This window comes from Dermacentor silvarum, chromosome 2, assembly GCF_013339745.2.
Source record: "Dermacentor silvarum isolate Dsil-2018 chromosome 2, BIME_Dsil_1.4, whole genome shotgun sequence".
NCBI lineage: Eukaryota > Metazoa > Arthropoda > Arachnida > Ixodida > Ixodidae > Dermacentor > Dermacentor silvarum.
Window position 1 is genome coordinate 29980909 of NC_051155.1, and position 22596 is coordinate 30003504.

A 22596-nucleotide genomic window follows, 5' to 3' on the forward strand; every position below is an offset into this window, starting at 1 on the left:
TGGGCAAGTATGGGAGGGGTGGTCAGAAAGCCGATGAGAGCGGCGAACGCGTGAGCCTGCTCCGGGCCCCATGAGAAAGGTGTGTTCTTCTTTAGAAGATCTGTCAAAGGGCGAGCAACGTCGGCGAAGTTTTTAACGAAACGGCGAAAGTAAAGACACAGGCCGACGAAGCAGTGCACGTCAGAAGCAGAACGAGGCACAGGGAAACTGCGCACGGCGCGAACTTTATCCGGATCTGGTTATACACCGGTTGCGTTAACGAGATGTCCCAACACGGTAATCTGATGGCGCCCGACTTGACATTTCGTAGAGTTCAGCTGAAGGCCGGCTTTTCGGAAGACCGCAAGAATTGCAGCAAGTCGCGTAAGGTGGCTGCTGAACGTGGGAGAAAAAACAATAACGTCGTCAAGATAACAAAGACAGGTGGTCCATTTGTAGCCTCGCAGAAGAGAGTCCATCATTCGTTCAAATGTCGCAGGAGCATTGCATAGGCCTTAGGGCATTACTTTGAACTGATATAAACCATCAGGTGTTATGAAGGCAGTCTTCTCATGGTCCATTTAATTAACAGAAATGTGCCAGTAGTCGGATCGAAGATCAATGGACGAGAAGTATGTAGCTCCGTGCAAGCAGTCCAAGGCGTCATCGATGCGTGGTAATGGGTAGACGTCCTTTCGCGTGATCTTGTTTAAATGGCGATAGTCGACGCAAAAACGCCAGGTACCATCCTTTTTCTTCACGAGGACGACTGGCAAAGCCCAAGGACTGGCTGATGGTTCGATGACCCCCTTGCGGAGCATTTTGTCCACTTCTGATTGCATTACTCTACGTTCAGCATGTGATACACGATAGGGACGCCGACGAATAGGATTCATGTCTCCAGTGTTTATACGGTGGTGAACAACAGATGTTTCGCCGAAAGGGCGGTCGCCAAAATCAAAGATGTCACTGTACGATTCGAGCAGGAGACGGAGGTCCTTAGCCTGAGCAGAGGTGAGGTCAGTTGCAATAATTTTGGCGAAGTCATCCATGAAAGAATCAGAGCTGTGAGCTGCAATTGGTGCTAATAATCCACTCTCGGCATCCATACTCTCAATGTCAAATTCGGACGTACAAGAAACGCTGGCCAAGAACATGCCAGCCGGAAGCACTTCAGGGCACAGGCTGAAGTTCAGAAGCGGGAGAACGACGTCATTATTCGTAACCGTGATCAGCCTATGCGGAACCGCAACGTTTCGGTTCAAAAGCACGTCGACGATGGGGCGAAGCACATATTAACCGTCAGGAACCTGTGGCTGTGAGGTCAAAGCGACGTAAGTGACTGCCTCGGGTAACAGACGCACATCTTGAAGCGAGCACAGGCGCGGTGCTTGGAGCATCGGCGAGTTGAGGCAGTTCCAACTGAAGGACGCCGGCTGCGCAGTCGATGAGAGCATAATGGTTGGATAAAAAGTCCAACCCTAGGATAACGTCGTGAGGGAAGTTGTCGATCACAGCTAAGAGAACAGAAGTAGGGCGGCCGGCTATACCTAAACGTACAGTACACATTCCGAGAACAACCAGCACGCCACCGTCGGGCACACAAAGCACTTGTGCAGCTGCTGGGGTGAGGACCTTCTTTAAACGTCTACGTAGGCTAGCACTCATCACAGATATGTGGGCTCCAGTGTCGACGAGTGCTTGGACAGGTACGCCGTCTACTTTGACGTCAATTATATTTCTCTTTGTGGGCACAGACAGAGGATTTACTGCAGTAGTTGTCAATGCAGCACCACCTCCGAGGGCTGCAATTCTTAGTTTTCCGAAGGAACGTGGTCGAACGCGACAAGGTTCGAAAGGCGACGTGGCTGCGGCGAACGGGAAGATGGGCGGCGTGTTTGTGGTGCACGAGACTGGTGTCCGTGAGACGATGGTGAGCGACTGTACCACGCGTTCCTGGCAGAGTTGTCGGCACTGTTAGACTCGGCGGAGGGCAAAACACGGCGGGAATTTCCATGAAAACGGTTCAGGTTGGTCGGCGTGCGAGGTGTTGAGGGCCACGAGTTGCGACAGTATCGGGCGACATGACCAATACGACTACAGGTGAAACATATCGGCTGGTCGTCCGCAGTCCTCCACTCAGTCGGGTTGGGATAACGCGGAGAAAAGCGGCGCGGTGGATTAAACAGAGTAGAAGGGCGTTCGTTGGCTCTGGGGTTGGCGACAGCACAGACAGAATGTAAACCAATGCTTTCAATTTCCTAGAGAACGATGGCTTGAACGAGAGGAACTGAAAGAGGGGTAGCGTCAGGGCGACGCGAACAGAAAGCTGCGGGCGCCATCGCTTCCAGTTCACGTCGAACGATTCGCACCACGTCCTCTGATGGCGACGCATGCTGCTGTGTGGGCTGATCTTCACAAGTCGACGTTGCGGCAGTATTGGGGAGTCTGGCGAATGGTTGCAGGACGCGGCGGCTTTTGACCTGCTCGAATTGTCGGCACTCTTTAATGATAGCATCAACTGAAGAACAGCCTTTGCACATGAGCAGATTAAAGGCGTCGTCAGTGATTCCCTTCAGCACGTGCCCGTACTTCTCAGCTTCAGTCATGTCGCGATCGGCTTTACGACAAAGCGCCAGCATGTCCTGGATATACGAAACATAGGACTCTGTGGGGGATTGAGCACGGGAGGCGAGTTCCTGCTCTGCGGCAATCTTACGGCCGGCTGGTTGGCCAAACAACTCTTTTAACTTCGCTTTGCATTGGTGCCAGCTGGTCAGCTCCTCTTCGTGGTTTTCGTACCAGACCTTTGCCGTGCCTCTTAGGTACAACAACACGTTAGCTAGCATAGGCGTAGGGTCCCATCTGTTGACTCCACTCACGCGTTCGTACATGGCCGGGCACTGTTCAACGTCGGCGCCATCGGTCCCACAGAAAGTTCCGGGATCCTTGGCTTGTACAACCACAACCGATGGGGACGACGACGTAGCTGGCGACGGTGCCGTTGACGTTGGAGGCGGCAACGACGTTGATCCCGCGTGCTCACCGTCAGTCATGGTGGGGACGGTGATGCGACGTCCACTGCGGAGCTCCGTTTCCAGCCTTGGTACACCGCACCTCTCACCAATGTGTTACGGGGATGTTGGGAGTACAGACTGGATGCATTTACAATATATGCACAAGTAGGGTGAGTGTGGTCAATATAGCTGACCAGCAACAACACGCAGCAGCCAGTGTCTCTCGATCTTCTTTTCTTTCCTCATATCCTTCCGTAACAATATGATTCGCATAAATGCATGTTCTGGCAGCGTGGCTGTGTGATGTGCTGCATTTGTTTACAGATAGGGAAGGGCGCCTAATATGGCGTGATATTGATATCAGTGGTATTAGCTTTAGATTTGTGTGTGTTTATGCCCCGAACAAGCTACGTGAACGAGAGTGTTTCTTTTTATCTCTAGAACATCACTTGTCTACTGATCGTGCATTGGTCCTTTTTGGGGACTTTAATTGTGTATGTAATGTGCAAGATCGTACGTCATTGAGGCTGAGACGTGATCCAAGTGGTGATGCGTTGCAATGCCTGATGTGTGATTATCAGCTTGTGGACATTGGGGAACATGAAAAAGCGGGGTGTCCCTACACGCATTTCCAAGGTATCTCGCATGCACGGCTTGATCGAATTTACGTTTCGCTTAGCGTCCTATCTCTTATTCATGGTTACACTGTGCACCCTGTGTTCTTTAGTGACCATTGCCTAGTCTCAGCATCTTTTGGTAGTCGTCGATACCAAAGGCGACGTATGTGCTGGGAGTTGTGGAAATTTAATAACCAACTACTTTCGCGTGAGTGCTTCCTAAAGCGTGTTACTGAGGTTATAGTTCATCTGTCATGCCGCAAGGACTTGCCTCTTTTTGCTGTGTGGGAATTAATCAAACGGGAAGTTAAAATGATAGCTATCGAAGAATCATCAATATTGGCCTTCGAACAAAAGAATAATTACAAAGAATTGTGTAGACTTCTGAGGGAATTACATGAGCTTGAATGTCTCCATCCGGGTGAATATATTGATGATATTCATAACACCAAGGCGCAGTTACAGGCTTTGTACACTGACAAATACAGAGGTGCACTAGTGCGAGCGCGAGCACAGCGTTTTCTGGAAGAACAGCCATGCAGTAGGTCCCTCGGGGATGAGCGCCGACACGCGCTGTCTAAACAAATCCTAGATATAGACTATGGTGGAATCGTTGTGAATGAGCCGACCCTAATAACTAAAGCGTTTTTTGAACATTACCAAAAATTATTTCGAGGCCATAAGCCATTAGATTACAGGTGTGTCTACCACCAAATTTGTATCGTTGCTGCCCCAGTTAAATCAGGACGATTATGATTATACAAATGATGACGTTGATATTAATGAGATAACTGAATGCATAGATTCATTAGCGAAAGGCAAGACGCCCGGCCCGGATGGCCTTAGTGCCGAATTTTATCAGTGTTTTCGTTCCTTCTTGTCCCCATTATTACTTCAGGTGTACCGTGAGGCCTTGGAGGTAGGGTACCTACCTGCCACAATGTACGAAGGGCACACTGTCCTCATAGCGAAAAGCAATGATGAAACTAAATTGCAAAAAGTGGATGGATACCGGCCTATTTCCTTATGCAATGTGGATTATAAAATTTTTGCAAAACTATTAGCTAACCGTTTACAAGTCGTGATAAGATCTGTGGTAGGTGACCATCAAACATGTGGCATCAGAGGTCGGTCCATTCAGACCAACATTCATGTTGCTAGATCGGTGCTAGAGTGTGTAGCTGAGGGGATTGGACAGGTAGCAATATTGCAACTAGATCTGGCTAAGGCGTTTGACAGGGTAAATCACTCGCTCCTGTTTAGTGTAGTAGAGCACATAAATATCGAATCCCGGCTCCTTCAAGGTGTCAAAATATGTTATGCTAATGGGTCAACGACGTTGATAGTGAATGGTTCTCTCTCCGATCCGATTAGGCTTTTATCGTCAGTAAGACAAGAATGCCCTTTGTCACCGCTTCTCTTCTGCCTGCGTTTGGAGCCACTTTGTATGAGCATCCTGAAAGAAGAAAATTTCCAAGGGTTTAAACTGCCGTCGAGTGAGATTCGGGTTCTTGCATATGCAGACGACGTCGCCTTCTTTTGTACTGACAAAAGGAGTGTAAGGACTGCTTTCGCACTTACGGAAGAATTTTGTGCGACTTCTGGTGCTAGCATTAACTTTGAAAAAAGTTCAGGTTTTTGGTTTGGACTATGGGCCACAATGCCATCACATTACGCAGGCATTCAATGGAAAAAGATCTGCGCTATTTAGGTGTACCTCTCTCACAGTATAGAAATAGCAACAGTCATTGGTCGGGAGAAGTAGAAAAATTACGAAGTAAAGTGAATTCATGGCGAGGACGGAATTTGTCAATGTTCAGTCGTGCTGAAGTGTGCAACGTGTTCTTAGTTTCCCGTCTCATGCATGTGCTGCAAGTACTGCACTGCTCAAGACTTCGTATACAGGCACTGCATCGCGTATTTGCAACATTTATTTGGAGCTCGAGTTGCGAATCGATGCGGCGCGATAATCTGTTCGTCCCTCTTGCAAGAGGTGGTCTAGGATTAGTCCATCTCTTCGTCAGACAAATTGTTTCTCGTCTGTTTTTCTTTCGAGACAGTGACCATCCTTTTTTGCGTGAAATGCTACAGCTCCGATTAGTTCATCATCTTCCTGATATAGTAATGTCATCAGATGCAAAAGATGTCATACGGGCTCCTTGGGGCTTTCTCAAGGAGGTCATTGATTCATTCCTTTTCTTGAAGGTTAGGTTCAGCCTGGAGTACATTTTCACTGCGAGTCGAAAAGCAATTTCTGCTGCACTGGTGGATTCGATGTTCCCAGATCCTTTGTATCGTGCACCTTATTTAAATCGGCCATATCAGGATGTACTTAGGCGGGTCCGTAAAATGTGTATAGCTCCTGGAGCTAAAACATTTTTCTTTAAATTGCATACGGGAACACTTCCTGTTAAAACCTGGTTGAACGCGAGGGGCTGCTTCGTGCCATGGTCCATGAACTGTCGACTGTGTCCACGTGCTGAAACCATAAATCACTGTTTTATTGACTGTACGGATGCTATATTTTTCGGGGACATTCTCCAACGAACGCTTAAAAAGGACATTGACATCACTCCATACGCAATTAGGTTCCTACCGTTTAAGATTACTGGCGGTCCTCCCTATGACATGTTCATAGTACTGGGTTTGTATAGCCTATGGAGAGCTAGAATGTGTGATCGCCATGCCGAAAGCCCGCGATCTACAAGATCATTCTTTCAAGAAAGTGCAGCTTATGTAAGAAGTGTCTACGCTGCGCAGGAACCTCCGCCGGACTGGATGCACTATTTGGACGCATGTGTGTGTTTGCCCGAGTTTTAAGTGTGTAGCTATGTCCGCACTGTAATATACCTTCAGTTTTATTTTCCATGCATTAAAGAAAAAAAAGTGGCTGTATGGCCTAGTGGTTACGACGCTCGCTTTGGGACCGGAGGTACGCGGGCTCGAAACCCACCTCGGCAAGAAAGTAGATTTATTTTCTTTCTTGGTAGTTTCTTGATACGCACCACAAATTACGGCTGTTAAAAAAAGAAGAAATTCGGCAGAGACATTTCAAACTGCTTACGTGTGGGTATGCAAAAGCGGTATATTCCCTTTGGTGCAGTGTTGTACGGAACGGCGTTCGAGGAACTAGTTCCCTTTGGGAGGAACGGAGGAATGCCACCATTCTTTAAGGGCCGGTGGAACTGTAACGGTAACTCGTTATTGTTAAAGCCCCTATATATAAAAAGTAGCGCCATTCTTAGATCTTGCTGCCACCGCGCTCACCCCGGCGTTTCCTCCTTGCCGCCTCCTGTCGCCCCAGACTCCTCCGCTCCCCCATTGGACAATCCGTGTCACGTGGAAGGACGCGTTGTGCTTTTGTTTATTTTTTTCTTTCCAGCGCGCTCCGACTGCCATTCTCGGGCCTGTACGACGAAAGTGCTGTACGCACAAACGGATCAAACGTGTTAGGGACAAGAACTTCGTTGTGATGGCATGCTGCTGCACCTTAAGTTGCCGCAACCGAAAAGGCGAGGGCAAAAGGCTTTTTTTGTTTACCATCCGGCGTGCGCAAACGCTTGCTGCACACTTGATATTTGCGCCGTCTCGCATCGTCGCGTTGCTACTTCCAAAACGGCATTATTAAGACCAGTTACTGACTGACGAAGCAAAATCGCGACTCAAAAACTTCTCCGCAGGGCGCGATCGAAGTTTTCCTCGGATTTCCTCTGGTAGCGCGTTAGCTGTCGTCTGCCACGGCAGGCACGACGCAGGCGGCGCCACTGTCGATATCGGGCGTCGATCGCGCTGGTCGCGCCGAGCGCGATAGTGGAACGGAGGAGGAGGGAAGTGGATGGCGCTACTTTTTGTATATAGGGGCTTTAGTTATTGTCACGTAGTAGTGACGCTGAAGTAAACAGTCGTAAAACTGTGTATGACGAAACTGATTCTTTATTGGGCGAACATGTGCCCACAAAAGCAAGCTACATTCAAAGCACAACGAAAGCGGCGAACACAGTCGGCGGTCGTCGAAAATCTGATCAGCGGCGAAGCGCGTCGGCTTTTATACCTGAGTCATCGAAGGTTCCAGATTAATCCCTGATGCCCGCGTGTCTTCCAGAAAGTTCTAGACAATTCGCGTCGGTCATACAATCAGATAACATAAGCGTCGGCGAAAACAGGCAATGGAATGAAGCATCGATAACGTTCTAGAAACCTCCGATACAGGCACGTCCCGCGCCGAGCGACAACGTTTAATATCCGTCAGCCTGCGGAAAGCGGCCACCGGTGAAACACAAACATGCATACGCGTCAATACGCTCCCCTTAAAAAGCATCGTCCCGATGCTACAAACACGAAAGCGAAAACAAAACCATGCGTAATAAACAAAAAAAAAAAACAATAACAAAGTAACAAAGTTTCTAACGTCGTCAGCGGGCGTAGAAAGGTTTAAGACGCACCACATGGATGACTTCAGGTCGTGCCCGGCGCCGCTGTGATTGCGAAATGCCGTCTGGCACGACCTCATAGTCCAGTGCGCCAATACGTCGGATTATCTTATATGGTCCGAAATAGCGACGTTTCTCGTTGTTCCTCGCTAAGTCCTCGCCGGCGTATCGGAGTCAAGACCCAAACACGGTCGCCGGGCTGGTACTCGACGTAGCGTCGTCGTAGATTGTAGTGTCGGCTGTCGGTCCTCTGCTGGTCCTTGATGCGCAGGCGGACGAGCTGTCGACCTTCTTCGGCACGCTGCAAATAAGTGGCAACGTCGAGATTTTCTTCGTCAGCGACGTTTGATAGCATGGCGTCAAGCGTCGTTGCCGGGTTCCTTCTGTAGACCAGGTTGAATGGCGCCATGTGCGTCGTTTTTTGCACGGCCGTCTTGTATGCCAAGGTCACGTACGGAAGGATGGCATCCCACGTCTTGTGTTCGACGTCGACGTAATTGCCAGCATGTCGGTTATGGCCTTATTTAGGCGCTCGGTGAGGCCATTCGTCTGCGGTTGGTAGGCGGTGGTCCGGCGATGGCTTGTCTGGCTGTATCGCAGGTTTTCTTGAGTTAGTTCTGCCGTAAAGGCCGTGCCTCTGTCGGTGATCAGGACTTCTGGAGCACCGTGACGCAGGAGAATGTTCTCAACGAAGAATCGGGCTACCTCGGCGGCACTGCCTTTGGGCAAGGCTTTTGTTTCGGCGTAGCGGGTGAGGTAGTCCGTAGCTACGACGATCCATTTATTCCCGGACGTCGACGTCGGAAAAGGCCCGAGTAAGTCCATCCCGATCTGCTGGAATGGTGGTGGTTCGATCGGCTGTAGAAGTCCGGCTGGCCTTGTCGGCGGTGTCTTGCGTCGCTGACAGTCTCGGCATGTCCTTACGTAATGGGCGACGTCGGCAGAGAGGCGAGGCCAGTAGTATTTTTCTTGCATCCTCGCGAGCGTGCGGGAAAAACCGAGGTGTCCAGCCGTTGGGTCGTCATGGAGAGCTTGCAGAACCTCTGGACGCAATGCTGAGGGTACCACGAGGAGGTAGTTGGCACGGAGAGGCGAAAAGTTCTTCTTTAGGAGAACGTCGTTTTGCAAGAAAAACGACGCCAATCCTCGCCTGAACACCTTCGGCACAGTGACGGTCTTGCCTTCCAGGTAGTCTACAAGGCTCTTGTGTCGGTGTGGTCTTCGGTATGGGCGTTTTCGTCGAAATGCGCGAGTATTGGCGGCGATTGCAGGCGTCGCTTCAGTTCTTCGAATGCTTCGACTTGCGGCGTCTCCCACTTGAACTCGACGTCGGCCTTCGTGAGATACGTCAGTGGCTCAGCGATCCGTGAAAAATTCTTGACGAAGCGCCTGTAAAAGGCGCACAGTCCAAGAAATCTACGCACTGCCTTCTTGTCAGCGGGCGGAGGAAAGTTGGAGATGGCCGCATTTTTCTGAGTGTCGGGGCGCACTCCAGACTTGTTGATGACGTGGCCCAAAAACAAGAGCTCCTCAAATGCGAAGCGGCACTTTTCAGGCTTTAATGTGAGTCCGGAGGTTTTGATTGCTTGAAGAACTGTTTCAAGGCGCTGCAGGTGTTCTTCGAAGCTTGAGGCAAACACAACGACGTCGTCCAAATAGACGAGGCGAGTCTGCCACTTCAAGCCTGCCAGTACTGTATCCATGACGCGTTGGAAAGTCGCAGCTGCCGAGCAAAGACCAAACGGCATGACCTTGATCCCGAACAGTCCGTCTGGTGTTATAAAGGCAGTCTTCTCCCGGTCCCTCTCGTCGACTTCGATTTGCCAGTAGCCGGTTTTGATGTCCATCGACGAAAAATACTTTGCGTTGTAGAGTCGCTCCAAGGCGTCGTCAATCCGTGGGAGGGGGTATACGTCCTTCTTCGTGATCTTGTTGAGGCGACGATAATCGACGCAGAAACGTAGGGCTCCATCCTTCTTCTTCACTAACACCACGGGGGACGCCCACGGACTCTTGGACGGCTGGATGATGTCGTCGCGTAGCATTTCGTCAACTTGTTGCCTTATGGCCTCGCATTCACGCGCCGAAGCTCGGTACGGGCTCTGACGGAGTGGGCGGACATATTCGTCGGTTATAATGCGGTGCTTGGCGACAGGGGTTTGTCGAACTTTTGACGACGACGAGAAGCAGTCCTTGTATTGCAGGAGCAGAGCTTTTAGCTGTTCTTTCTTATGATTGGGAAGGTTCTGGTTGACGTCGAAAGTTGGTTCAGGTACTACAGTCGTCGTTGAAGGTGCACTAGAATCCGTGAAGGCGAAAGCACTGCTGGCTTGTACTATTTCGTCGATGTAGGCGACCGTGGTGCCTTGGTTAATGTGCTTATATTCGTGGCTGAAGTTCGTGAGCATTACTCTTGCTTTCCCTTCGCGTAGTTCACCTATGCCTCTAGCGACGCAAATTTCACGGTCGAGCAGTAAGTGATGATAGCCCTCGATGACGCCCTCCATGTCTGCAGACACTTCGGTACTGACGGAAATCATTACGCTTAAGCGAGGCGGAACGGTGACTTGTTCTTCAAGCACATTCAAGGCATGGTAACTGATGCTTGTATCCGGCTGTATCGCTTTGTGTGTTCAAAGCGTAATCGACTTGGACCTTAAGTCGATGACTGCACCATGTTGGTTTAGAAAGTCAATGCCTAGGATGACGTCCCTGGAGCAGTGCTGCAGGATTACGAAGCTCGCCGGGTAAGTGCGGTTGTTTACCGTGACTCGCGCTGTGCAGATTCCAGCCGGTGTTATTAGGTGACCTCCCGCTGTCCGTATATCAGGTCCTTGCCAGGTCGTCTCGTCTTCACCTTCTTTAACTTGGCGGCGAACGCGCCACTGAAAACTGAATAGTCGGCGCCAGTGTCGACGAGAGCGGTGACGTTATGACCATCGCACATGCACCACATGCACCATGCACATCTAGATCGGTAGACCGGCGTCTGGCGTGGCGGTTAATTCGTGGCGTTGGATCACGGCTGCGTTGGCTTGCTCTGCTGCTGCTACGTCGCGTCGGAAGTTCTTCGTTGGGCGGCGATGTGTTGTCAAGGCTGGTGCTAGGCGGCGTGCTGATATCTCGTCGTGATGATTCGCGAATCGTCGTCGTCGTCGGCGGCGGAGGATTTTCGGCATTGCGTCGTACAGCAACCGAACCTCCATCGGTTGCTGCTTTTAGTTTCCTGGGTATGAGCTGGGAGATCGGCCCCGGGTTGGGCCGTCATACAGGCGGCGATGCGGCGAGATGTAGCGGCCTGGTGACGGCGAGCGTGAGGGTCGTCGTGGTTGCCACTGGGCTCCGGCAAGGTAGTCGGCGATGTCACGTGGTCGCTCGCCAAGCTGTGGACGTGGCGCGTTGACGGCGAACCCTCGTAGGCCCATCTCGCGGTATGGGCATCGGCGGTAGATATGGCCGGCTTCCCCGCCGTGATAGGAGAGCGGGCGGTTGTCGGGGGCGCGCCAAATGTCCGTCTTCCGCTGGTAGCTGCGCTGGGCGACGGGCGGGCGTGCTGGCGGCGGCGGCGGTGGACGACGGAACTGCGGCGTTACGGGGCCCTGGCGCGAGCGCGGAGGGGGGCCTTGACGACGGGCGACGGCGGCGTAGGTCATCGCTTGCGGCTGTGGTTGAGGCGATGCCGGAACTTCTGGCACTTCCAGTGATCGACGAACCTCTTCTTTAACTATGTCAGCGATTGAAGTCACCTGAGGCTGCGATCTTGGGAATAATTCCTGTAGTTCTTCCTGTACAACCGCTCTGATCGTCTCGTGCAGGTCGTCGGCGCCTAGAGCTTGAGCTTCGGCGTAGTTTGTCAGCGCACGGCGGTTGTATTGCCTGGCTCGCATTTCAAGCGTCTTCTCGATCGTTGTCGCCTCCTAAACAAATTCTGCCACAGTCTTGGGCGGGTTGCGCATCAATCCGGTGAATAGATGCTCTTTGACGCCCCGCATCAAGAACCTTTCTTTTCTTCAGACATGTCGGGGTCGGCGTGGCGGAAGAGGCGAGTCATCTCCTCCGTGAAGATCGCGATGCTCTCGTTCGGCAATTGAACTCTGGTTTCCAGGAGAACTTCAGCCCTTTCTTTTCTTACGACACTCGTGAAGGTCCTCACGAAGTTCTCGCGAAATAGGTCCCAAGTCACCAGGGTGGTCTCTCTGTTGTCAAACTATGTCCGAGCAGCGTCATCCAACGAAAAATAGACATGGCGCAGCTTGTCATCGTCGCTCCATTTGTCGAATGTCGCGGTCCTCTTGTACATCTCCAGCCATGTTTCAGGGTCTTCAGCTGATGATCCACGGAAGAGCGGTGGCTCCCGAGGTTGCTGCAGCAGGATGGGGGACGCTGGGGCTGCCATTGGGGTCGTTGACTTGGCCTTGATCGCTGTGGTCTTCTCGGGAAGAAGTCCGTATTCTGGCAAAAGTCCTTGCTGCCTACGGCTAGCTCGCTGGTCCTTGGCGACGTTTGTCTCGTCCTCCGGTTTCGGGCTTGAGTCGCGGCTTTGCGGGGGCGTCCGCTGCATGGACACAAAAGCACCTCCACCAGATGTCACGTAGTAGTGACGCTGAAGTAAACAGTCGTAAAACTGTGTATGACGAAACTGATTCTTTAGTGGGCGAACCTGTGCCCACAAAAGCAAGCTACACTCAAAGCACAACGAAAGCGGCGAACACAGTCGGCGGTCGTCGAAAATCTGATCAGCGGCGAAGCGCGTCGGCTTTTATACCTGAGTCATCGAAGGTTCCAGATTAATCCCTGATGCCCGCGTGTCTTCCAGAAAGTTCTAGACAATTCGCGTCGGTCATACAATCAGATAACATAAGCGTCGGTGAAAACAGGCAATGGAAAGAAGCATCGATAACGTTCTAGAAACCTCCTATACAGGCGCGTCCCGCGCCGAGCGACAACGTTTAACATCTGTCAGCCGGCGGAAAGCGGCCACCGGTGAAAGACAAACATGCATACGTGTCATTAATTTTACGAAGGAACGGCAGAGGGAACGGCGTTCCTTCTGTAAATGTTCCACGGCACTAAACAGGCGCACCGACGCAACGACGTATACCGCGCCGAGCGACAACGTTTAACATCTGTCAGCCGGCGGAAAGCGGCCACCGGTGAAAGACAAACATGCATACGTGTCATTATTTTTACGAAGGAACGGCAGAGGGAACGGCGTTCCTTCTGTAAATGTTCCACGGCACTAAACAGGCGCACCGACGCAACGACGTATACAGCACATCATGCAGGGCGGAAGGAACTACCGCTTGTCTGTCACGTGAGTATTGTGCATTTTCTTTCGCGAGTTCTGCATTATATTTTTTTATCAGTAGGCTTCAAGATTGTCACGTGACGCTCCCTTCTGTAGTTTCTTTCCGCCATGGCGGCCTGTCGGACACTAACATCGAGATGTAACTCTTGCCGAGTTTAAACAAGGGTCTTACTAAATTGAGAATATCTATTCTGGACATTTCTTTTTCTACTCATACTGCAATATTTAATCAGCAATAATTAAACGCCTAAGTATTGTTCCTTTTGATGCGGTTTCTTGTGCAACCATTTAATTATATCCTCCTGAGACCCCTTGTACAATACCTTGCACATTGCCATCCACTTTTTTTCGAAATTCACTCAGAAGTGTTTACGCAAAATATTCACTCTGGGTTTGAAGTACGGTGAATGTGTAACAACTGTAATGAAGTGGTTTACTCATAATCTTGTCATCCGCTTTCGAGAAATGGGACAATAAATTGGTCTAGACCTCTTTGTCGTCCCACACGGCCAAAAGTCGTGGAGGCGTATTTCGAAGTTACCGAGATTTCAGGAAAATACCGGACGCGGCAGCGAAATGGCAATGTACTACACCGTAGTTACATCTTCATCTCAGCGTTTAAACAAAGAAATGCAGTTTTTACCGCAGCTAACATGAGGAGATGATGGAGAGATTCACGTACACGGAGACGGAGCTTTTGGCATCTATCAGATACCCGCTCAGCCGGGTCTGGAGAACGTGCTCCATAAGCTTGCCCACACACGACGTAAGGGATATGAGACCGAGATTAGCGGGTCGAAGTGGTTTGCCCGATTTGGGAATGAAAGCTACCTTAGCGTCCTTTACTTGGGGTTGGGAGGGCGCCGCGCACCCAGCATACATTGAAGTAGTCGGTTAGGGCTGTGATGGAGGGGGAATCGAGGTTGCGTAGTGCCTTGTTGTGCACTCCGTCGGAACCGGGAGCTGAGGACGTATTCAGGCGCTGAAGTTCTGCCCTGACTTTGGCCTCTCTGATGGTTTTGTCGAGGAGATCGTTGGCGGAGCCTGTATAGTGGGTGGTCTCCGGGGGGGATATCCGGGGAAGTGTACACCACGAAGCGTCTGGAGGAGTTCCTGCGGGGAGGCTTCGGATGCGTGTATGAGCTTCGTCATGATCTGTTTCTGATGTGTCTTGGACTGAGTCGAATCAATGAGATGCGGAATAGGTTCCATGTCTGGAGCAGGCTCACGTTGTGGTCCAGCCTGTTACAGAGGGATGCCCAATTTTAGCGAGAGAGAGTCGCAGCATGCGTCTCAGTCTACTTGTTGAGCTGGGTCAGCCGGTGTCTGAACGTTGTATTCCAGCGCTGACGCTGCCACCTCCGCTCGAGTTCCGCCTTGGCTTTCCAGATCTGCAGGAGATGGGAATCCATCGCGTCCGCAAGGCAGTCCTCTGGGAGGGGGCGAGTCGTGGTGCGGATGTCGCACTAGAGCTGGTCGGACCAAGTACCTATGTCTGAGATGTTGTGTAGAGTGTGGGCTGCTCGGAAAGTGCGGAACGAGTCCCACTTCGTGATGGCAGCACCACGAGCGGGTCTGCGTGCTGGGCCTGCTGTAGAAGAATCTCAGTAATGTAGGGATCACTACACATATTCTCCCGGGTGTTACACCACCAGCTTGAGTTAGGCGGTGAGGTAGGGGGTAGTGTCTGCGCAGACACTGTTTGCGGGGCGAGTAGGGGTGGTGGGATTTGTGAGAAGGGAGAAGCCGGCCTGCTGAGCTGCGGGCCGTACCCCGCGCCCGTTGGGGTTGCCCGTTTGGTAGCCCCAGGCCGTGTGCGGGGAGTTGAAATCCCCTAGAATTATGAGGGGGCTCTTGTGAGCGACGCGCTTGGCGAGCGTGAAGAGTCGGTCGAAGTAGTGGCCGCAGGCACTTCGAGTGGCTGTATTGACCCTTTTCGCGGCGATCCCGTGGGCGCTGCCATGTTTGATCACGTGGTGACGCGTCCACTGCTTGCCTCAACTGCCTCCGTTGCCTCCTTGTTTACAATGGAAATGTATGACGCCGGCGCGACCTAGAAAACCTCTGTTTTCAAAGATATCGTAGACGCTGACCAGGTGGACGACACGAAGCTTTCATCACAGCTTCAGAGAACATGCAAAAGCGCGTTCGGAGCTGATTAAGCTATGTCCAAACGGCGAAAGCAGCGTATATGGTGCTTGTTCTAAAAGCGGGGATAAATATGTATTCCAAGCTATCCAAACACTCCGCTCATAAATTCAGTCAGGATTAGTGTGTTTTGGTGTTTGTTCTTTGTTCGGCAAATATTTTGAAGCAATGGCTTGTCAGTTTCTGACTCAGTAAAGTTCGTTGGTGCGGCCACTATCTGATTATTTTCTGCCTAATCGCTCGCGGGTGTGCTCAGTTCCGATATATTTGTTGTTGCTGCGCACAAGGCTTGAAACGTAGCTGTTTAGTACATTGTAATACCTTGAAGCAAATATATATGGCAGCTAGTAACTTGCTTACTCTTATGGACCGTCACGAAACATTCAGCTTCGACCATTCGTGCGCCATCAGTGTAGTCCGTCATTTACTGTCCGTATACAGTGCGCATATATTCAAGTGTGCGTCTATGCACTTATTCTTGATACGTCGGCGATAGAGTGGGCGTCAGTTTTCCTGCCATTTGGGTCAGATGTGTATAGAAAACGTGTGCGAAACTTACTATGACAGGAAGCGGCGCTACTCCCATTGTCATTGTTTAACGAGTGGTAATCTTGCCGACGTTCTGGGGATGAAGCCCTTTCTTTGAAGGTTAGCGGTACAAGGCTGGCGGATGGGCAAATTTCTGTATCCTCGAGGAAAGCCGTGCATCCCGAAGTGCCAGTAACACGTTCGGACAGTTGCAGCAGTGGTTCGCGAACTTGGCCACACAGATTCATTCCATTCCTTAACATGCCAGTCCACAATGTCTTAGCGAAAACTCAGTTGCATTTCCGACAACTGATCGCACAGAAGCAAGGTAGAAGCGGTAATGGTTTCGTATTCGTCGGTGAGGAGACGTATGGCACGCCGTCGTGAGCGCCATCTCGTTTCTGTAAAGCAAACTGCTCGGCGAAAAGGGTCAATATGTTAAGGATGAAGAGGGTATCGCGAGTGCACTGCGGCACAAGTTCGATGAAGAGATGATCTATTTCGGGGACATCTAGCCGGTGGGAGGTGGTAGTGAGCGCACGGCGTATGAGGAATGCGACCCGAGGGGACGTAGGAGAAATGGGGATGATGGGCACGTAGCTTGGTAGGGTGAGTGGATTGGAGGGCTCTTGCAGCGCGAGCACGTCGGGGCCGTCTGCCCGAGCTAGGAACTGGTGAACCAGCCCCTGCTTGGAGCCAAAGCATCGACAGTTTCAGTGCCAGATGGTGAGGCTAGTGCGAGGTCTAGCCATTACTGAGGGTGTAGTTTGCAGCGGAGGGGTGGAGAGGGTGTGGAGCTTGGCCTTCTTTTTAGGCCGCGCGGCAGCACAGGCTGTCCAGTGGAGGGCCTCGTACTCCTTAAATCGCTCGTCAATTTGGCGAGCAAATTCGTCTAGACGGCTAGTGAGGTTGGCGAATTGTTGGGTATAGGCTTGGATGGCCGTCTGTACCGCGGCCTGAATTTTGGCCTCCACGAGTTCGAATTGGGAGGGTAGGGCTTGGGTTGCCGCGGCCGATGTTGGTGTGGCCGAGGAGGTAGTGGGAGTTGCGGCCCTCTTCTTGGCCGGCGGTTCGCGAGTAGGAGGAGAAGGTGGTAGGGGAGGGAGTTTATGAGTGGCCGAGATCATTGTCGCCGGGGTAGGGGTGTGGACCTGCCGGAAGGCATGCAGCTGCGACTGAAGGCGAGCTGTGCGCGGACATGCACCATTTCCTTATAGAGGGGGTTCGCGGAGTCCTGGGAGACTACACCTGCCCAGCTCACCTCACTGGTGTGGCGGCCGGGTTCCTGTGCAGGTGGTTTTGGGGGACTGGAAGTGCCCCCACTTCCTGTCCAGGAGTGGGACCAGGCCATGGGCTTGGTACGGTTGGAGGGCTGTTTCAGTGCGGCAGGATGCGGCACCGGGAGGGACTCTAGGGTGAGCTGCAGGGCCTGAGGCTTACGGGTCATGGAGCAGCTGCTATGTTGGGGTGGAGCTTGATTGGTGAGAGCCTGGTTGGCGGTTGCCTCGGGGGCCCGCCTGGCATCCCAGTACGTCTTCTTGACGAGGTATGGGGTGCGGTAGCGGGCCTTGCCGGTTCCGTCCGCCATCAGGTGTGCTTTGCTGCAGATCTTGCAGAGCGGCGTGCAGGCGTGGTCCTTGGGGGGGGGGGGTCTACTTGGTCACAGCCGGAGCAGCGGCGTTGCTTGGGAGCCGGGCACACATCCGCGCGGTGGCCGAGTGCGCCGCGGTTAGGGCAGTGCTCGATATTCTTTTTGAGAAAGGAGCACCTATAGAGTACGGAGGAGAGGTAGATGTGCTTGGGCACCCAGTCTTGTTCGAAAAGGATGATGATGGACTCCGTGGAGCCCATGCGTATAAAGTCGAGGATGGGAGGGTTCTGCTCGCGATTGAGACGATCCTGAATGTCTTCGTAAGAGTGGGCGAGAGGGACCCCGTGAACCGTCTTCCGGGGCCGCAGTTTTCCGGGGCCGCTTCGTAGGAGAAGTCGTAGGCAGTGTCTTTGATGAGTACGGACTTAATGGCGAGGTAGTGGTGTCGGCGTTGCGGGTCGGGAGTGTTGATGAGGACGACGTGTTGGAGGGTGTTGATGATTACGGTGCCTGGCTTGGCCTCTTGGTGTCCGAGGCGGGCTGCTTGCAGAATGGCATCGCGAAGCGCAACGCTGTTCACGGTCCGAAGGTTGAGGCCGCCACGGGGACGGAGGATGATTTTATGATCGTCGATGGGTAGCTTGGGGTGGCGTAGAGCAGAGAGTTGGGGCGGCCGGGGCTGGTGCGTCGCCAGAGCTTGAGGCGTAGTCGGCTGCATACATTTCTCGGCAGCGCCGAAATGCGGAGTAGTGGTGGGGCGGGAGTTGCGAGTCGAGCTCGGATGAGTTTATCCGGCCGTAGGGGACAAAGTCGGGTCTCCTCCGCGCCCCGGCGGCCCGGTTTCGATTCCCGCCCAGATCAAAATTTACCTATTTTTTATTTCAAAGGGATTAGTTTACTTTGTTTACATGAACCTGCCTGATAAATTTTTCACCAATTCGAGCATTTTTTACGCGTTTTTACTCTTTGCCGTCGGCCATTTTTGGTAGCGTCGCCGACTACAACTACGGGTTTTCGCGTAATGGGGCATATAATGCTTTCGCATTAGAAAAATGAAAAGGAATGGGCCCCAACACGGAGCCTTGCGGCACACCAGACGTAGCAGCAACATCATCTGAGCAACTCCCATTCAAAACACCTCTTCGACGTACCTACTTAACAACACGGAGTTACAGCCTGTATAGTCATAAAAGCATTCACGTGTTCATAGTACGGCTAATCTCACCTGGTATATCGAGATTAGTAGCAATGCGAATCGAACGTTGGGTTATTGGCTCCTGTACACTTATAATGCCACCATCTTGTCTCATGTTACTACTATAGAGAACACTAATAGGAACAAAATTTGAGTATACATCCAATGTGTGAAATTCCATTGTATTTATTACCTCATTAAAACTCAAAATTACTCCACTCGTTTTATATGTTCAACTTATGATCGAATAGCTACTCTAGCCCCAAATAAAGCTAAACTTGAATTTGTAACCCGTAAACTGATACAGTCGAACCCGGATATACCGAATCTGAAGGGGATCACAAAAAGTTCGATGTATAGGTAATTCGATATATCAAGTAAACGGTGGCTTACCGATTAGTGCGTCCGAGAGCCGCTAATTTACTGCACGCAACTCTGGGGAAAAAAGCAAGCACACTTTATTTACACACAAAAAATTGCTGGTTCACTTTCAACTTCACTGAAAAGTCCAAGCTGATTCTTTTCTTTACACTTGTAGCGGCCATCGCTTGCGGAAAATAAACTCATGAATAGACAATCAACCCACACGACGACGCCTCGAAAATCGGATAGAAGGAATGTTGACGTCCGAAGTAGTATGAGGGCTAGCCGAACAGGCTGACAGGGCTCAACTGACTGCACTATCTCTTCTCCACCTCCAGGTGCCAGAATACCTCAAAGTGTACAAAGAAGTGCCCTATGAGGTCTGCTGTGTGGCGCCGCGTTCGATATACCGAATGTGCTGGTGAACGAGCGTTCTTTATACGCGTGCACCAGCCCGATACATTTGCATGGAATTTTCAAGGGTATTTTACAGCTGTTCGATATACAGAATAATTAGTTATAAGTTGGCTTGATATATCCGCGTACGACTGTATCTCCGTCACCACATATATGGCATCGTATTGATCAGCCGTACAAAATACGTATCAGAGTTAGTCACATTAACTTCCTTCAGCTCTTTCTGGCCTCGCACAGCCCTTGAATGGTATCGCCTCCCCAAAGAAATCCTAAAGAGTACTAATAAACGCAAGTTTCATGCAACATCAACTAGCGTACGTTGTGTAATCTGAATTTGTTAATTACTTACTATGTTCCTTTTAAATTCTTTGTAATATCAGGTAATATGGCATAATTGTAAAGCTGCCTTCCTGGTGCGCACTGAAGTTTCTTCCACGTACCACCAGGTAAAATTATATGATTAAAAAGTTACTTTTTAATAGTTGCATTATTTGTTTAGCCTGCTCAACCCACTTGCTTCCGTAATGCCTTAGAGTGCTGACGGCGCAAATAAATATATTATTAAACAATAAAAAATATTTCTTGGATGAGGGGTGGTCACCTCCGGCAATCTTTAATCATCATCATCAGACTATATTTATGTCAAGGGCAGGACGAAGGCCTCGCACAGCGATCTCCAATGACCCCTATCCTGCGATGTATAAAATGTGTGCATTATTTAAAGCTACATAGTTTAACGCTACATAGCTAAACTCAGTTTATCTTCTGGAATGACTAGTCAGCTGTTCCTCTTAGCCGCTTATTTTGTCTGTGCATGAAAGTCTCTCGTCCTATTTGCTCAAATGACAACCTAATTAAGGAGCTCTTGAAACTCATATCGCTTTGGTAAATAAGTTGCTATGTGTTTTTGGACTCGCGCTAAAATAAAAAAACGTACATTACTTTATACATGCACTGGAAGAAATTGCCGCGAAAAGAAAAAACCGTGTAATACATTTGAGCTTTTCATTACATGCCTATAGCCAGGACGTTTATGCAACCAAATGATTGTGTATTATTACATTCTCAAATTCCTACGGCATTTGCCCTATGTGGAGAAGCGAGTTTAACTTTTAAATGATTCACAATTCGACTTTGTGATGTTTCGACCATATATTCGATAGAGAGAAATATGCATGACCAATAGGAACATATGCTGGCGGCAAAAATTCTTATCAAATTTTGCAAAATAATCTGTGTTTACCAACTGAACAGCATATTTCTACCCTGGAACAGATAGGAAATTGAAATGAATCACATGCATCAAAGTTTGCAGTGCGAGTATTATGAAGTACAGTTTCAGTTTTATTATTGCGATAGCAATTATATGGACACTCAAAAGCAGATTTCTGCCGTCGCCGTCGCCGTCGCCGTGAGGTTCCGTATGACGTCATTTGGAGAAGAAATCGTCGCCGCGCGCCGAACGCTGTATGTGCGAGTGAAAGGGCGCGAGGGGCGCGTCTTTCACGGGGAGTGAACGCACGGCGGAGAACAAACGCGCGTTCTGCGCCGTGCTCGCTTAAGGGCTGCAGAAGTAGGCGTCTCTGTTCTCCTTCACAATCACCATGTATGTAGAGCAAACGCACCTTCTTCCGACGAGCGAGAGGCCGTGGGGGAGGGGGAGGGAAGGGAGGCGACGTTTAGCTGCGGAACGCAGTGCCTATTTATATCAGAGGCTCCGGCAACAGTCACCAACGCCGCACGCATTTTGAGCGAACGCGGGCAAAACGCCGATGGCGTCGGCAACAGTTCTGCGTGTTGCCGATGCTGCTGCATGTCCAAGTTTATACAGCTGATAAAGCTAATATCATTACTCCGTATAGCTCTCTACAAGTTTGCTATCGCAATTGATGCTTCGCCTTTCAGGTGAAACTGCGACAACTTTTTTTCTTTCGATTTATGATATATGATAGTTGATGTGATGACTTGAATTTCCTGTTTTATGTTTAGCTACACTGACACTGCACAAACTATATTTTATTGCGATAGCAATTATATGGACACTTCAACCGGATTTCTGCCGTTGGTGTCACCGTCGTCATCGCCGTCGCCGTGAGGTTCCCTATAGATAAAATCTTCGCCGCGCGCCGTATGCCCGAGCGGAAGCGTGCGGGGACGCGCGCTATCACGGAGAGCGAACGCACTCATCTCCCACGCGCAAGCAAGGAAGCAGGAAGCCAGCGCCGGAAGGAGCGGGGGGGGGGGGGGGCACACTTATACTCTGCCAACAACCGCGCTCGTCGCTCGCTAGCCCGCACCGTCTCTTATCTCCACACGGCTCTGACCTTTATGCGCCGTGCATTCGCCGCTCAGTTTCCGTTGAAGCGATAGACCGCACGTAGTGGTAGTAGAAAACATTTATTGTAAAAAAATATAGGACGAGCGGTCTTCAGGTTGGTCGGGGCCCCTATTCTAGGGCTCCGCTGGCGTGTGCTCTGCGGCTGGCCTGGAGTGTGGCAGCTCTCTGGGCCGCCTCCTCCGAGCTGGAGAGCAGGGCCTCCCATCCCTCTCGCGTTGTGGTTTCGTGAATGGTGTCTTGAGGAGCCTTGGCGCATTCCCACGTGATGTGGTCCAGCGTGGGCTCGGCCCCGCACCACGGGCACTCATCTGGATACCTCTGTTTATCTATTTTGTGTAGGAGATGCAGGTGCGGGTAAGTTTTAGTTTGCAACCTTCTCCAAGTGACTTGTTCCGTTTTGCTTAGTTTCCGATGGGGTGGGGCGAATTTCATTCGAGCTCTCCTGTAATATTCGAGGATTGCCGATCGGCTCCAGTCTACCGGTTCGGGTTTGATGCTCGCCTCACTGTCGCGGTGGCACTGGTATGTTGCGAGACCGCACGTACCTTCGCCCGCTGCGGCGTATGCTTGCTGCCAGCGTTTTGACAGTCGTCTGCAGTCATTCAGTGTGATCTATTCGTGTTTCTTTGTGCGCGCTCACACCACGCTTGTTCATTCAGTTAGTA

General features: G+C 50.9%; 1 protein-coding gene across 1 annotated transcript; it reads left to right on the plus strand.

The window, feature by feature from the left end:
* The first annotated feature begins 5310 nt into the window (after positions 1 to 5310).
* On the plus strand, positions 5311 to 6474 carry LOC119440893 (uncharacterized). The gene has a single exon (XM_037705719.2). It carries the CDS (start codon positions 5426 to 5428, stop codon positions 6431 to 6433), a length of 1008 nt encoding a protein of 335 aa, XP_037561647.2. The 5' UTR covers positions 5311 to 5425; the 3' UTR covers positions 6434 to 6474.
* The last annotated feature ends 16122 nt before the right edge of the window (positions 6475 to 22596 follow it).

Bases quoted from the DNA above. Each gene is read 5' to 3' on its own strand.
- LOC119440893 (XM_037705719.2), top strand. From the start codon at position 5,426: ATGTTCAGTCGTGCTGAAGTGTGCAACGTGTTCTTAGTTTCCCGTCTC.